The following is a 16,285-nucleotide window of genomic DNA, read 5'->3' as shown; positions in this document are numbered from 1 at the left end:
GCCTTTTTGGAACACCATGAACCCTCCAGCTGCATCAATTAAGGTGAGCTGATTAGGAAATGTGTTTGAGTGTAGGAGAGGAGAGGAGAGGAGAGGGACTGGGGGTCATGTTTACTTCCTCTTAAAAAAAAAACAACAGTAAGCTTTATATAAATAAATACATTAATTAATGTTTAAAGGGACTGTTGGCATATTGATTCAATACAAAACTCCAAGAACAGGAAGCGGTTTCTGTGCTGAGCTCCACTGACTAGAAAGAGAAGAGTCCATTGGGCTTGGAAGCCTTTTTGTGGGTGAGTACCTTTTTGTAACTTAAAACAAATAGTGATTGAACCAATCAGACACACGTGTGCTAAGTAGAAGTGTTGTGAGGAAATAAACCTCAGTTATTTTTTTGGTTTGTAAGGAAGATAAAAGGATATGAGTGAAAGAGCATATTAAAGTTTACAAACGAGAGGAGGCCATTCAGTCCATCTTGCTCGTTTGGTTGTTAGCAGCTTATTGATCCCAGAATCTCATCATGCAGCTTCTTGATGGATCCCAGGGTGTTAGCTTCAACAACATTACTGGGGAGTTGGTTCCAGACTCTCACAATTTTATGTGTAAAAAAAAATAAATAAATAAGTGCCTCCTATTTGTGTTCTGAATGCCCCTTTATCTAATCTCCATTTGTGACCCCTGGTCCTTGTTTCTTTTATCAAGTAGAAAAAGTCCCTTGGGTTGATATTGTCAATACCTTTTAGAATTTTGAATGCTTGAATCAGATAGCTGTGTAGTCGTCTTTGTTCAAGACTGAATAGATGCAATTCTTTTAACCTGTCTGCATATGATGCCTTTTAAACCCGGAATAATTCTGGTCAGTCTTCTTTGCACTCTTTCTAGAGCAGCAGTATCCTTTTTGTAGCGAGGTGACCAATACTGAACTCAATATTCTAGGTGAGGTCTTACTAATGCATTGTAAAATTTTAACATTATTTACCTTGATTTAAATTCAACACTTCTCACAATATATCCGAGCATCTTGTTGGCCTTTTTTATAGCTTCCCCACATTGTCTAGATGAAGACATTTCTGAGTCAACATAAACTCCTAGGTCTTTTTCATAGTAACCTTCTCAATTTCAGTGTCTCCCATATGATATTTATAATGCACATTTTTATTGCCTGCGTGCAGTACCTTACATTTTTCTCTATTAAATGTCATTTGCCATGTGTCTGCCCAGTTCTGAATGCTGTCTAGATCATTTTGAATGACCTTTGCTGCTGCAATGGTGTTTGCCACTCCTATTTTTGTGTCGTCTGCAAATGTAACAAGTTTGCTTACTATACAGGAATCTAAGTCATTAATGTAGATTAGGAATAGCAGAGGACCTAATACTGATCCCTGTGTTTCACCACTGGTTACATCACTCCATTTTGAGGTTTCTCCTCTAATCAGTACTTTGTTTTCTACATATCTCTGTCTTCTGATGTTGATATTGAGAATGTGCAGGGAGCTGGGGGTCAGTTGTAGAAGGTTATGTTCCAGTACTGTACTGTCAACAAGAGTCTCCCTAGTGCAATCAATCCTGTATACGTGTTCAAATGACTTGCCGTGGGCTGCTTCTCTTTAATAATGAAGGATGGGGCTGTGTTTACTGGCATTGTGTGTGAATTTGTCCTGGAATTTTAGAATTGCTGCACTTTCTGTACTTTTTATAACACTGAAAAAAGATTAGTGCTAATCGGGGCCTCTGAAACCAACAGATTGTCAAACAAATGTTTGCAATATAACAAGGACCCCTATTTATGTATTTTCCTCTTTTGAAGTATCACAAATAAGGTTGTATTTTTTTATTTTATTTTATTTTGCAAGTGTAATCTAAATGCAGCAACATTGATGTTTAAACGTGCAATTTTTAGGCTAGTGGAAAAGTACTGGAATCCCGTCTTTGTGTAGTTGTTTTTTAGTGAACTCTTTTTCTGTCAGTGTTTTTTAAATGTTTATTTGGATGTCTCTATTGATATGGATCTAGTAGTTTGGACAGCTGTGCTCTAGTATATAATCTGCAAGCCACTGACTGAACCTCCTCCACCACCATTCCATGCTGTGCAACCCAGTTCCTTCCTGCCCACCAAACCCACTCAACATTACCTGACTCTTTGATTCCCCTAATTTCTACTTGGTTTGAGTGGCCTTTTCCTGCTTTAATTGGACTATTGTATTGTACTTGTTATTCAGGAAGATTGATCATCAATATTGTTGTTGCTATTCCCTTTTATCATTCTAAAGGCTTATCTGAAATGGTTGCTGGTGCAGTGGTTTGATTTTAAACTTTACTATCGTGTCTTCAGGTGTCTTGTGTTGCTAAGGTCCAATACTTATTTTTTAAGTTTAATATGTATTAGTTATCCAGTAATTCAGTATTTGTGTTCATTACTTGGGTTTAGTTTGCCCCTATGACCCTTTACATTTCCAGTAATTTCTACTGTACTGTCTACACTTTACTGCACATACATTTGACATGTACTGGATTTCTCAATGGATGTTGCTTGTACTGGTAGTAGTTTATTAAATGGTTTAGGCAGCCAGTTTCTGCAGGAAGCATGTGGAGGCTGCAGCAGCTCTCATTCCCCTTGTAGTTGGTTTTTATATCTCTGCAGTAACATGTGAATGAGATAACTAGCACAGCCATAATACAAACCTGTTGGCTTGCTGTAACCCAGATATCTATCATATATTGATTCTCTAGTTTTAGATTTTTAATACAATCAAATAATAACCTGTATTAGGGATGATAATAGTTTAGAGTAATACTGGAAACAGTTTGAAAACTTTTAGAATTGTTCCTAAATGCTAAAGCTGTTAAAAATATGCATGTCAGATATATAAGTTGCTGTTGTGCTTCTAGAACACTGACTGCTGTGCAGCGGTATTTACTCATTTATTCAGTCTTTTCCATTTACACTTCAATGTGCACAGCAGTGTTAGGGTCAATTCCTTTTTTTAAATCAATTCCCAATACACAGTATGTTTGACAAGTTGTATATATGTTTGCTCGATAAAGCCTGTATTGTGAAAGTAAGTGATAAAAAGGTTTATGCCACACAGCAACCCAGTTTTTATAAGAACAAAAAGAAACATACCCTGAGACCCACGGTACATAAAATATACACAACAAACTGTATTTTCAGACTCGTAGTAATTGGATATAAAATGTATTGGAACGCCAATACAAAATAACATGGACGTTTTTTTTGCAGCTCCGATTTCCGAGGCAACAAATAAAAAGACAGCTGCCAATCACTAAACTAGGACACTACACGATACACAAAGCATAGATTGAACATTTTTAAAACACAGGCTATGGAAGAAAATGTACTTTGAAAATTGTGAAAAAGTGCAAAACAAGCCTGAACTGTCTACAACATCGAATTTTTTCCCCCCAAACTTTCCTCCGCAACTTTGAGCTTTTGTAACTATAATTAAAATTCCTTCCACAGTTATATTTAACATTCATGGGGATGTACATAATAAAAATACGAGATTCACAAAAGTATAACCAGTAACATGATTGTAATGATGTCATTCTTTGGGTAAAAGGGGGGAGGAAACAACATTTATAACATGAACATTGACATTTTTTTTTTTATTATTTAATTTACATTTCATTTCAGCTGTTTACCTAGCTACTTGTTTTCTTCCTATAACCAGCTAGAGGTTAACATGATCTTTGCTTGGGAGTCCCATTTCAAAAAGCGCACCTTTTATAACCAAGAACGTAACTCTGTGCATCGCAGACGGACTGGGTGCTGCGCTGCATTGTTCTTAAACCAGTAGTTTGAAATTCTACAGGTGGGTGAAAGATGGGATTGAAAATCATTGCAGCCAGATAATCCTAACCAAAAGACCTAATTTTGTGGGTAGGTCTTATTTGTAGTGTTTAGTTTTAACTGATTAATACCTGTTCAAGATCACATTTGAAAACTAGATGTGGCCATGATTGGCTCAGGTGTTTAATTTTAAGAAAATCTGAATATAGTCCAATTTTCGCAGATTAAAAAAAAACACACCAGTTCTCTGCTTTGACAGTTCATGAGGGACAGAAACTAGAACATTACTCCCTGGTTTTTAGTGCCCTCTAGTGAGAACCAAGGTAAGTGCATTTAATGATAATGTGTTAAACAAAAATAGAATTAATAAATGTACAGAACTGAGTACAACAGACATTAAAAAGTGTTCATTTATTTTCAATGCAGTTACTTGACTAATGTATATATATTAGAGCTAGCTTGATCTACTGTATTACTGTTTTAATTTTTTGTAATTAAAACAAACCAATGTGGAGTTTTGATTCTCGGGCATGATCACAGCTTGGGGGAGTGTATAGAGAGGGGTTTAGATGGTCTCAGCTCAGTGTTGAGTTCAACTTGGAAAATGAAGAAAGGGTACAAGGAAATATTTTAGCTATAGCACTCTGAATGATTGCAGTCACTACAAGGGTACTGTTAAAATGTGACATGCATTCTCAGCTGTGCCATTGTGTTCTTTTCAGTTTTACAGACTTTGTCACTTTAAATTAGGTGAAGCCACCCCAGCATGGCACTCTCCAGGGCCTCACACTCACTTTTATTTCACTGCGGATTCAATTTTATTAAAACACTCATCTTCCCTCAGTGGAATGACTCCTTCTGTTGCTGACCTGGGAGTGAAGCAGAGTTATCCTTCCATAGCACTGCATATTTGAGGCTAGACTCCTGTAAAGAATTACTTCAGGTTATTCCCACGTGACTTGCCACATTTGTACCAACAAAGGGGTGTGTCTTGTTGCACAGGAAGTGAACCTAAAGAAGATTTGGTCAGTATTGTGGCAAATGGGCTTCAGTAAAAATGAAGTCTGTAACAAAAGAACGACAGCAAAAATGGATCTGACTGGGAAGCTGTTTCGCACCAGGTAACATAAGGGTTAGCTACAAGCTCTGGGCCGTTACAATGAGACAGTTTAACTACGTCGGAATAAAAAGTCAAACACTGTTTTATTTTACACATACAGATAAAGTAACACTGGACACATGCCTTGGAGTTCAGCTTCCTCCCTCCCAATGTGGAAGGGATACAGGCCGAGACCATATAAATGCATAAAAGCACCTGTTTGTTGAGGTAGCCTTTGGAATGGAACTCCCACACAAAACATTTGACTTAATGTCTAAGTTAAAATAAAATAATAATAAAAAATAGTTTGAAGAGGTAACAATCCTTTTGAGCACATTAAAAATATGAATGAAAATCCAAACAGTTCATGTCAGACACCCATTTGGGTTAAAGCAACTACCAGATAATTCATAGACTGTTTGTCACTTGTGGATCCAATGACATCACAATGATGGAGAGAGCATGAGGCATATATATATATATATATATATATATATATATATATATACTACAAACATTTAATAAAATGAAACATGATACAAAGTAATAGCAAAATATATAAAGCAAAAAGAAAAAAAAACGTAACAGGCACATTTGCTCAGGGCACTAGGTACAAAATGGCTGAGCTATGGGAAAAAAATATGCATTTCAGACGTCCTATTTCAGCTCACACAAAAAAGGGGTGACGATGGGGGGATGGGGGGTGGGAACACACAAGTATAGACACATTAATGTAAATGTCCAAACACTGTAGATCTGTGCATTAAGCACCAAAAAACGGCCAACTTTTTTTTTTTTTTTTTTCTCAAGAGTTACAAAATGGCGTCTGTCCGAACACGGTTTCCATGGTAACCAAAGAAAAAAAACATAACTTGTCTCCACCGACAAATGATTTTTTTTTCACCAGCTTTTTTTATTGTGAATGTTATTTCTTCTTAAAAACATGAAGTGTCTCTAAAATTGCTCAGTCTTCACAGGAGAGCCAAGAGTTTTTTGTTTGTAGTTTTGTAAATGCTTTTTTTTTTTTTTGCTTGTAATTTAGAGATGTTCCCTCGTGGGTTAAGATCAGGCTGTTGTGATGGCGTTTAGGTCCTTCATCAGTCCCTCCAGATGGGCCATTTCCTCGGTCAGTTCATCCGTCTCGTAATTCTAAAGCAAAGGAACAGGTTACTGCAGGAGGGGGAGGGGGGAGGGACGACGACATGGGGGTCAGTGAGACTGCCAATGGGTGGAAACAACATGGAGACACGTGTTGTCAGAGCATTGGCAGGCATGGTGGTTACATTGATGTGTAAATGGATTTTAGTAGTGGTTTAAAAACACAATTTGTATATAGAAGCACATAAAAGTAGCCAAAGACAAAACAAATAAAAAGCGGGAAAAACAAAGAAAAGCAAAAGGGACAAAGTAAAGCACAAAGCAGGGAAAGAAATAAACAGAGAAGTTTATTAGAAAAAAAATAAAAGTTAACAGTTAAAATAAAAATCCTGGATAGATAAATGGATTTGAATTTAAAACATTTAGCTGCATTTGATCAATAACTATTGTTTACAAATGCCTGTCCCAATTGATGTGTGTCCATGTCTATTTATCCAGTTTATACACACATTCAGTGGTGCCAAAAAGTTGCAATATAAAGTCAGATGTATTCATATTGTACACATATATCCACATAAGTTGTAGTAATATTATTGTGAAGTAGTGTTACACATTTAAAAGAGAGTGAACCACTGTATATATAATTTTGAAATACAAATACAAACACAGCATTATTAACACCACTGTGCTTAACACATTCGCTGTTCTCAGTGCTTTTTACTGCTGCATTTTTCTAAAAGTACTGGGGAGTGGTTTTGAGGACCACATTATTAAACAGAACAGGTGTGGATCCCAAAGAGTACCACTTCACACAGCAAGAGTTGGAGGTGCCACCGCAGTGTGTACGAATAGAGTGAGGGGACAGATTGAATCTGACCCAGGGAGAGGTTTGCAGCACTGAAGCACTGCTGTACTTACACTCTCCACATCCTCCAGCATGCTGCTGGTCTCGGGTACATCGGGTGCGCTGGGCACTGTGACTGGCATGGGACAGCGGGTCCTTCCCAGCGTCCCGATGGAGGCTGTTTTCACAGAGTGCACCTGGGGCGTGGTCCCTGAAACCATAGCAACAACTTAGACGTCTCACCGGGGCCTAAATCTACGTTCAAAATTTGCACAGGAAACCTTGACAAGCTGCTGATTTCCACCCCAAAACCTCCCAGTACTTTAAAAAATAAATACATGATAATGAATGGTCAGCAAATAGTTTGTTGGTCAAATAAAAACACTGCCACTTTCATGGTTAAGAATATTGAAGAAAAAACAGGTAAACTTACTTGCTAGCCCCATTTTTCATTTTGTGTTTCCATTTTTAAAAATATATAACTAAATACCAATAAATCTATTGGTATTAGTTATATACAACCTCATGTGTCTTTCAAATACGTTACTTCTAATGGTTTACTTTGAAGTGGAAACACAGCCATCTAATAGAGTTTCAGCTTTTCTTGAGGAGCTGCTCATTTTGTATTGTCATTTGGACAAAGAAATACCGGACAATTCCCTTTTCTGTGGAAAAAAAGCATTACATTCAAATAGTGCAAGTCCTTCTGCACCATAATATTTTATTTAAATGGATTATATACATTTTTGCCATGATGTGCGTGAAACCAAAATAATAATTTGCTTGTGACCCCATGAAGAAATCGAGAAATACGCCAGCACGGCCTGAGGTTCTGTGGGCTCCTCCTTCTCTCGTACCTGTCTGAGTGAGCAGGGGGGTGCTGGGCAGTGCGGGGGACTCGAAGGGGGCGGCAGGGGGCACCGCAGGCACAGCAAAGCTCTTGAGCGGGTGTGATGGACGCACGTGTGCGGTGGGGGGGTTGCGGCTGGGCTCCTCCTCAGGGGCGCTGCTCAGGAAGCTGGCTTCAGGCTCCATGTGCTCCACGCTGCAGGCAGGCTGACTCACTACCGGCACAGGGTCAGTGCTGGGGGTGTTCCTCACAGACTCTGCAAGAAAGCACAGGGACCTCTCAAGCACTCAACCACGGACAGAACACTTGTTTGCTGGCTTGCATTTATTACACCATGTTTCAAATTCAAAACCGAGGAGATCTTTAAAATTTTGTTAACATTCTTTAATTTAATGTATTTATTTATTTGTGAATGACTGAGAATCAGGTAATTATTTAAATACTAAAAGAAAATAAATCAAATCAATGCCAAATGATTACAGTTAGAAATCTTTTTCAATGTCTTCAAGGTCAGGGAGTGGAGCTTTCCTGTGAACGCACCTCAAACCTGACATGAACCTCCCTGACCTGATATTCAGTCCTGGGCTGCTCTCAAGCAGTTGACTAACATTTGTGCCAAACTGGGTGGTGCTGCTGGTGGTGGTTGTTGTGTAGTAGTACCCAATGAGGCCTAGGGTGAGACACCAAACTCAGGTCCATGTGACCAGAATAGGATTCAAACCCTGGCCTCCAGAGCTGAAGCTGGAGAATTTGCTTATTTTAATTATAGGGACAATAGTCCAACTGAAAACATCCACTGAGAACCTGTTGCACTGGAAAACTATTTGTTGGATACACTTATGCAAAACATCTGAGAATTAATCTAGTATTTTCACATAAAATTACATTTTACATAGTTAAAAAATGCATCTATTGGAGTAGTTTATAAGAAAAGAAATGAACAATTCCTTTGAATAGCTTCAAACCCTGTAGTTTCCTAAAGAGCTAAAGGAAAGGTACCAAAGCTAAGAAATGTCATTACTTATGTTTGCAATTACCATACTAAAAATAACTTTCAAATACAGAGAATTGCTTGCAGACACAACATAAATATTACAATACTCATTATTAGTAATTCCAATAATTCTTATACATTGTATTTTTTATTTGAATGTAAATTGCATTTAATTATAATTCAGGACTTATGGCAAGTACAACTCAATGTTATTCATAATGTTTTTGCCTGGAGGAATCAAATTCAATATCCGTGTGTAGACACCAATCTGTCCCACCTTTCTTGAATAAACCCCAAACCTATTTTTCTTTTGGTGTGCCAAACATTCAACCATTTAAATCTCAGCCTGTGATGGATTACTGTTTAATACATCAAAAAACATCCTATTATATTACAGGCATCATTCTATAAAAAACATTCTTTCATTTAAAAAAAAAAAAAAAAAAACCTAGCCCCATTTATATAACAAATGAGTTGTGCAAAGCTTGTGAGAAGGTTAACAGCTTTAGTTATTGTTTGCAGGGGAAATTTAAAAAAAAAAGTCTGTCCTTTCAAATGTATTTTAGAAGATGCATGAGTCTCTGTCAAGTGTGATAAGCAGTCACCTGAATACAGCGTCACTTCTATCAAACCGTATCTATACTTCTGGGATATTGGTGATCTGCCATTAAAGGTTCTAAAGTTTTGCCTCCAACCATCACCAAAGTGGAATATATTCAAGGTAAAACTGTTCCTCAAATAGTCTTTTAAGATTCCTATAGTTTTATAACTGAAGACTTCAAGCACAATAGAAGATGACAAAACACAGCATGTAGGACTGCTACTCTTCAGGAGGACAGAGCTTCGTTCAAAGACCACCAGAGCAAGCAGACCTGATGTTTCCGACATGCTAAAGACAGTCTGTGTTCCACGTTGATAAAGGAAATTGGTCGCAGTATTATTTAATCACCAGAGTTTGTAGAAATACAAGAGGTCACAATTTTCTATAGATCAGTCTGCAGCAACCACAATAAAGGCTTTGTTAGGTTAACAATGTTACAAGAACTTATCCCAAGATCCATCCCTGGTATCTGTAAGTCTACAACAGTGAACCATTAAAACAAAAACCTGTCCAAATGGATGTGTAACCTCTCATTGCACGAGCTCACACTGCTGCTCAAGTTCCTGAAGCTGCAGCTGTAGCAGTGGGTCAGTCCCCCGTCTCACCTGAGGAGTTGGCCCTGTCTATGTGGGAGATGGAATTGGCGAGCGGCCGTGGGTTGAGCTGATGGTGGAGATAGCTGTGTGCCGGGGAGGCCAGGCTGCCGCAGTGATAATGGTGGTGAGGGTTATCGAGGGAATGGATGGGATGAGCACTAATCACAGCTGTGAATGAACACAATACAGAGAGAACGCGTTTACACCCAGAACAGACACAGGGGGGAGGCAAGACAGGATAAAGACAGAAACACTGTACATTCATATCAAAGAATTTCAGAAATCATACCAGCGATTCACTTCAGTCGACTATGTAGTTTAGGAACCAGCATATTTATTGCAAACATGTAATTTTCTGTGATAACGTGCAATAGGATCAGCTGAATATGTATATAAAACACTAGCTTTAAAAAGAGACTCTTCAGGTGACAAGTGGAAACTGAGTTAAAGAAAGTTCATCTTGCAAGTCAGTTAAAAAATATATTTAGAAAGTGAGATCTAGTCTGAAGAAAGCTCTCTACCCTACTTCTACGTAGTCTTACCAGGTCATTTCACAGTGTAACTAGAAACCAGGCAAGCAAGGTAGACGATATTGTTTTTTTTAAAATGAAAACACATGCAAGGCCTGCATAGTGAACAGAAGTATACAACAGGTAAGATTTCTGGAATTCTATTATTAGCTAGAACCCCTTCAATAGGCTACAGTCTTTATCAAAAGACCACCTTGTATAAAACTTTTACTGTATACCAACACTGTCAAATTGCCTTGCTGTAAGTGTATTGATGTAAGTGAAAGAAATTTCTTGGCAAGTTACAGGCAAAACTAATTTAGCAAGCTCGTTTTCATTCAGAAAGCATTAAGACCACAGGCAAGCCTCCCTTAAACACATTACAGTAACCTGACAGCTGCACACAAGACAGATGCAGCGTGCGCAAGGTGCAGCCCGCTGAAAACATCGCCAATTTCAAAAGATACATTATATATGGATGAATTTGGGGAATACAAGCTACGAGGGAGAAATCCAAATGCAGCATGACTGCCTAAAGCAAGTATCCCTTCTGTGAAAATAGTATCCTATTCACTTGAGCACTTACCCTGAAGGTCATACCATTAAAAAAAAAAAAAAAAAGCGTTACCAAGCTGTACTAGTAACCTACAAAGAAAGAAAAAGTGAAGTACTATATTTAAAACGAAGCACAGCCAGGTGAAATGAACCCAGCTGACTGCAAAACTGAAATAATAAATAGTTTATATATTGTAACCATTTTTTTTAAAAATATAAACTCATAATGGTTGCTATAACTTGTATAGTGTCCCTTGAATAGCGTGTGACTGCAGAGCATCCTTGCGCAGGAAGAGAAGGCTGATCTGGGGAGCAGACTTACGTTGTGGGGGCTGGGTGTCGAAAGGCATCATCATTCTGGGTCTCATCCCCCGCCGCCCTGCTAGTGTGGACATGCTGTCCTCTGATTCATGCCCTGCAAATCAAACATCGACCCGGCCTTCAGAACAAGCAAGGACTGGCCTCTCAATGGCAGGGAGTGCCACTCCATTCACCTACTCAACTATCAGTGCACCTGCTAAACAGACCTCCGGGCACAACTGCACTGTTCAATGGCTTTTCATTCATACTGAACACTGCTGCAACACACATCTTCCACCGGGTTCTCAAGTTCAGTACTACTGGAGATGCACTTTTGTAGTAAATTCTTTTAGAACCTATGGGTGGCAATTCTGTTGAATGCTGTCTGGCTGTTCAGAATTTAAAATGCTTCCCGGCTTCAGAGTTCTGAAAGCATTCTGTCAACAGTTTAAATAATGTATGCTGATTAGTTCAGCCCACTCAACTGTATGGAAAAATAAAATAATAATTTAAAAAAATCACCCAAACAGCATAAACCAATACTGTCATGCTTTTGTAACACTTAAAACGACAGGGCGAGTTGTAACAGTTAAAACACAGTCCTAAATATACAGTACTGACAGTTGCTTAAGCTGTATCTAGCCAAAGACTACCGAATTTTGGTAAACTCTTAACAAAATGGCCCATTGTATTATGCATTATACAGTAGCCCCTCAGGACCTGCCTGTGTGTAAGGCCAGTCATTTTCCACTCAAAACTTTCCTAACATTGAAATGCCTTATCGGTGGCTGTGTGACCTTCCCCCTGCAGTGCCCCCTGCTGGTGGCTCACCGCGGTAGGAGTTGCGTCGCTGGAGGATGCTGCTGTCCATGGCGGTGTCCACTGGCGGGATGTCCTGAGAGGTGTGGGGGATGGGTGTCTCCGTCATGACAGGGTTGGGCTCTGGAGACTTGTCGATGGGTTTCAGCTCCAGCCTCTCGTGGTGGATCCACAGGTCTGGTGGCTTCAGGTCCTTCGAGTTGACCTTGTACTTGTGAGAGCCGTTCACTGATTTACAGGCTGCCCTCTTCCTGCAGAGCAGAGTGAATCACACCGGAGTCAACAAGGGGGCTTTGAATTCAACAGCAAAGACTACCAAGCACTGTTAGGCATTTGATTTTTGTAACAGCTGTTGTATTTTTATCATCTGCACAACAGCTTTCACTGGCGTTTCACACGTAAGAAACAACGTGTATACCAAGCTTCACTATACAACCATTAGCTGTTCTGAAGATGTGGGTACATGGCACACATTTGTGTAACAAGTGTAAATGCTAAACATTTTTTTGTTGTGTGCACATACTTCTTTTGCTGGGAGTTGGTGCGCCAGGTACAGAGGGCAGCCACGATCACCACGACGATGATGGTGAAGGCGCCCACAGACACGATTATAATCAGCAGCATGTTGTTATCCAGAGTGGGGGTCGGGCTCCCCGAGTGGCTGGGTCTCCCTGGAACAGACCAATCAACACCAGAGTCAGTGACGCTCATACCAGGGGTCCTTTATAAAGAGTACTCCACTAAACTGCCTACTTGATAACTGCATATTCCAGTTTACTATAAAAAATAAAATAAAAAACCTGTTAGGCAAAAGGAATATGCAACTAATGCATTCTACTGCATTTAATACATAGCTGAATGCATTCAGGGTAACTGCCCATATTTGCAATGTTGCTACAGCACTGTACTGAAGACTTACTGGCCACAATTGTATCGATAAGCACATCATTTGAGATGTGTCCTGACCTGGCTGTTTTGTAATTTTACTTATTTTTTATAATTAAAAACAAAATGAGGATCACCATATTAGTTTTTGAAATGACAAAACCATAACATACCAGTGTGTATTTTCTATGTGTAACAATGAATGACCTTTCCACTGTTTGTGCACCATTCAAATTATAATTCTAAATTGATAGCTGAGTACCTAAGAATGGGCTCCACTAGTCTGACACATTCAGAAGTTCTTTTACGTTTCAAGAATTCTGTGAGGCTGTTAACTTTAAAATAGTAGTAGGTTCACAGTATACAGTATAAGTCTTGGCTTGGGGTATACCTAACAAATATACTTGCATAAAAACTAAATATGTATGATTATAAATTAATTTCAAAACATAAATTATATATATATATATACACACACACACACACACACATAAAAACTGGTAATCTTTCAACACTGCAGACCTGTACTGAGGTCTAGAAAACTAATGGACTGAATATATAGAACGATTTATTTTTCAGTCTAAAAAACATGAATCTATTTAATTAGTTATCCTTACTAAGAGATACCCCTGTGGGGATAAGCCACAGCTGTATTTTTACAGTACCAGGTAATGTACCTGAATTACAACTACTTTTTTTAGTGGTAGTCCTGTGATAATCCAGGTAGATGGTTGATGCAAGTAGGGTGTCAAATGAAAAAAAAAAGAGCCATGACTTATCCACGAGAGATAAAAGTTGATAACCAACCCCTCAATTCAGAAAATAATTTAAATAAAAACTAAATAAACAGCTACATTACCAACTGAGCCGAACTCCCTGTGTGGTATTGTGTTGCGACCGCCTGGTTTAACTGGTCCAGAAGCTGATCAAGAGAAGAGGAGAATAAATCATAGCTAAAGGCTACCATAGTCATACTGTGCTAATATGCATGTATTCAAATCTAGCACTGAATTACATTTGAGAAATCTCAACCGAACAACATAGTAAGTAGTTAATAAGGTAATATAGGGTCCTATTCACAAAACGTTAAGGAATGTTTTGTTAAGGACTATTTTTAAAGCCAGTTTTGATTAATTGAGTTTGCAGTTCAGGAGACCACTGTAGAGAGGGTTTATTCTCATTTTTCAAAGTACTGTGTCCTTAAAAACACATTCCTCGGCGTTTTGTGAACATAAAAAAATAAGCTGGTGGAGGCCACTTGTACTTGCATTTCTTTTTATGTATTTCTATCAATTAGGTTGGATACGTTTTTGTATTTGAAAACTGGCCCCCGTATGAACATTAGCAATTCTAAATGTGTGTTTTGTGAGAGAGGCTTTTTGGCAATAAGCAAGGCTTTGGAATCGGGGGGCTGTGGGTTCTTGGAAAGCAGATAAATGAATACGAGAGGGATGCAGAATGAAGATGAAGGACAAGTAGCAGCTTGGCTCCATTACCTTGGTCATTAGCCATTTTGTCAGAAGATTCAGCTAACAGGTCAAGCGTAAGGTGGAGGGAGAGAAAACAGAGCAGTTTAGACAGAGGAGAGGTGCAGGCAGGCAGGTTTTCAGCACGGTGAACTACAGTAGGGGCGGCAGTTGCTGTTTAATTTCCTAAATACACTTTAGGATTAAACAGGTTTAAACTTTGACCTATTGAGCATGTTTTTTAATCAAATCAGAAAAGTCATCATAAAAAGCCATCCATCACTGTCTATAAATGGCTGCAGCATGTATTTGTGTATAAGACAGTATGTGTACAGCATTTAACTGTATAAAGACATTGGAGAAATATTGAACATATTGGCCTGCACTCTACACTTACTACTATGTAACACTAAGGTGTTACTTTGGACAATGGCTAAACTTTTAGGCAAAACTGTAAATGCTTAACACTTTGCTTACTATTAACTCACCTACGTCAAGAACAGTACCATTAAAACCAAGCCACCTGGTTTTGACTTCTATAGCTAAACATGAAAAACCACGCAAAAGATAAGAGAACCATCTTCCAATGGATATTAGTCTTTTTGATAAACATTAAACAAACCTAGTTTGTGCTATGATAGTCCGACTGACTTATATGAATGCCATGGTCCTTATATTCAGTTTATACATCTGTTTAAACAATTGCTGATTACCAAACCATTATTTAGAAAACATCAATAGAATCGCTGTTTTTTTGGGATATCAAAGTCTCTAAACATTTCTTGTGTTTATTCTGTTCTGTACTGTTTCTTAAGACACTCAGCATTTAAACTTGGTTCACTTTGAAACAAGCTGGATTTTCCATAACCATTCGATTCCATTGTGAACTTGTGAAGCACCCTCTGAATGAATACTGACAGCTTGTTAAAACAGCATTTTAAACACGAAGCTGTCACTACCTAGAGGGGAATTAAGAAAGCTAATAACACAGGAGAAAATGAACCGTGACTGGGAAACTATTTTCAAACTGGAAGATTAATGTAAATGGCATTCTTGGTATAGAACACCACATCCTCAGGAGGGTTAGAACTTCTACTAGCTTGGGTGTATTTCTTCCGGACCACTCCCCTCCTTAAAAACCAAAAAACATTACTTCAACTCACACCACCATATTTTACATGACAATTACCTCGACATCGCCACCTACCTTTGGGAGTCCTGAACTGCACCGCCTCTGACATGGGTCCCATTCCTTTAGAATTCCGTGCCTGGATTTTGAAGTAATACGATGTATCAAGGGTTAAATCCTGAATCTGGTGAGTGAGTCTGTTCCCCACCACTGGCTCAATGACCCAGTCATGAACTTCAGCGTTCACATCCGTGCTGTAATAGATGATGTAGCCTAAACCAGAGTAAAAGAGTGAATTTGAACCGTGTTTAAGGGCTGATTTCATGAATGTATGCTTAATCTTAATTCCAGTTGCACTAGTTCTTATGTCTGCTGCATGCCCCCAAATCATCTTTACACTAATGTAGAATTCCTAGGGTTTTTTTTTCCATGGTTTAGCCTTCTGTGCACTTATTGACAGTCCTGTATGTTTCCATTCCCCAAAAGTGGTTGTAGCAGTTTGGACACAAGCTTAATCCAGTCTTGAACCCTGTTTACAACTACAGAACGGGATTCAATCAGCAATCTCCTAGTACTGCTAGCAGCTGCAGGTGATACTTTTGAAAGTTTAAAAAAAAAGGGGGACTCATCTGTAGCCAAAGCTGACTTTGCTATACTGAAAACAGACAACTGCAAGGATCATTTTTTTAAACCAGCTTAATCCGTCACTGTTTGTTTTAGCTGAATCGA

General features: G+C 38.6%; 1 protein-coding gene across 9 annotated transcripts in view; it reads right to left on the bottom strand.

Moving 5' to 3' along the window:
- Positions 1 to 3,144: 3,144 nt before the first annotated feature.
- LOC117429513 (neogenin-like) overlaps positions 3,145 to 16,285 on the bottom strand; it is a 160,238-nt gene continuing 147,097 nt past the window's right edge. For 4 of the 9 annotated variants that reach the window (XM_058998532.1, XM_058998534.1, XM_058998535.1 and 1 more), the window contains exons 20-29: positions 15,635 to 15,829; positions 14,458 to 14,490; positions 13,821 to 13,883; positions 12,600 to 12,747; positions 12,089 to 12,327; positions 11,280 to 11,372; positions 9,903 to 10,061; positions 7,710 to 7,958; positions 6,927 to 7,063; positions 3,145 to 6,059 (exon numbers count right to left, since the gene is read on the bottom strand). In XM_058998532.1, coding sequence (XP_058854515.1) covers positions 5,976 to 6,059; positions 6,927 to 7,063; positions 7,710 to 7,958; positions 9,903 to 10,061; positions 11,280 to 11,372; positions 12,089 to 12,327; positions 12,600 to 12,747; positions 13,821 to 13,883; positions 14,458 to 14,490; positions 15,635 to 15,829 — 1,400 coding nt within the window. In that variant the 3' untranslated portion in view covers positions 3,145 to 5,975. Of the gene's footprint in view, positions 6,129 to 6,926; positions 7,064 to 7,709; positions 7,959 to 9,902; positions 10,062 to 11,279; positions 11,373 to 12,088; positions 12,328 to 12,599; positions 12,748 to 13,820; positions 13,884 to 14,457; positions 14,491 to 15,634; positions 15,830 to 16,285 lie in introns of all 9 variants that reach the window. The other 5 variants (XM_058998539.1, XM_058998541.1, XM_058998536.1 and 2 more) reach the window with 4 other exon arrangements.

This window comes from Acipenser ruthenus, chromosome 24, assembly GCF_902713425.1.
Source record: "Acipenser ruthenus chromosome 24, fAciRut3.2 maternal haplotype, whole genome shotgun sequence".
NCBI lineage: Eukaryota > Metazoa > Chordata > Actinopteri > Acipenseriformes > Acipenseridae > Acipenser > Acipenser ruthenus.
This window is presented reverse-complemented; position numbering and strand designations above follow the sequence as displayed.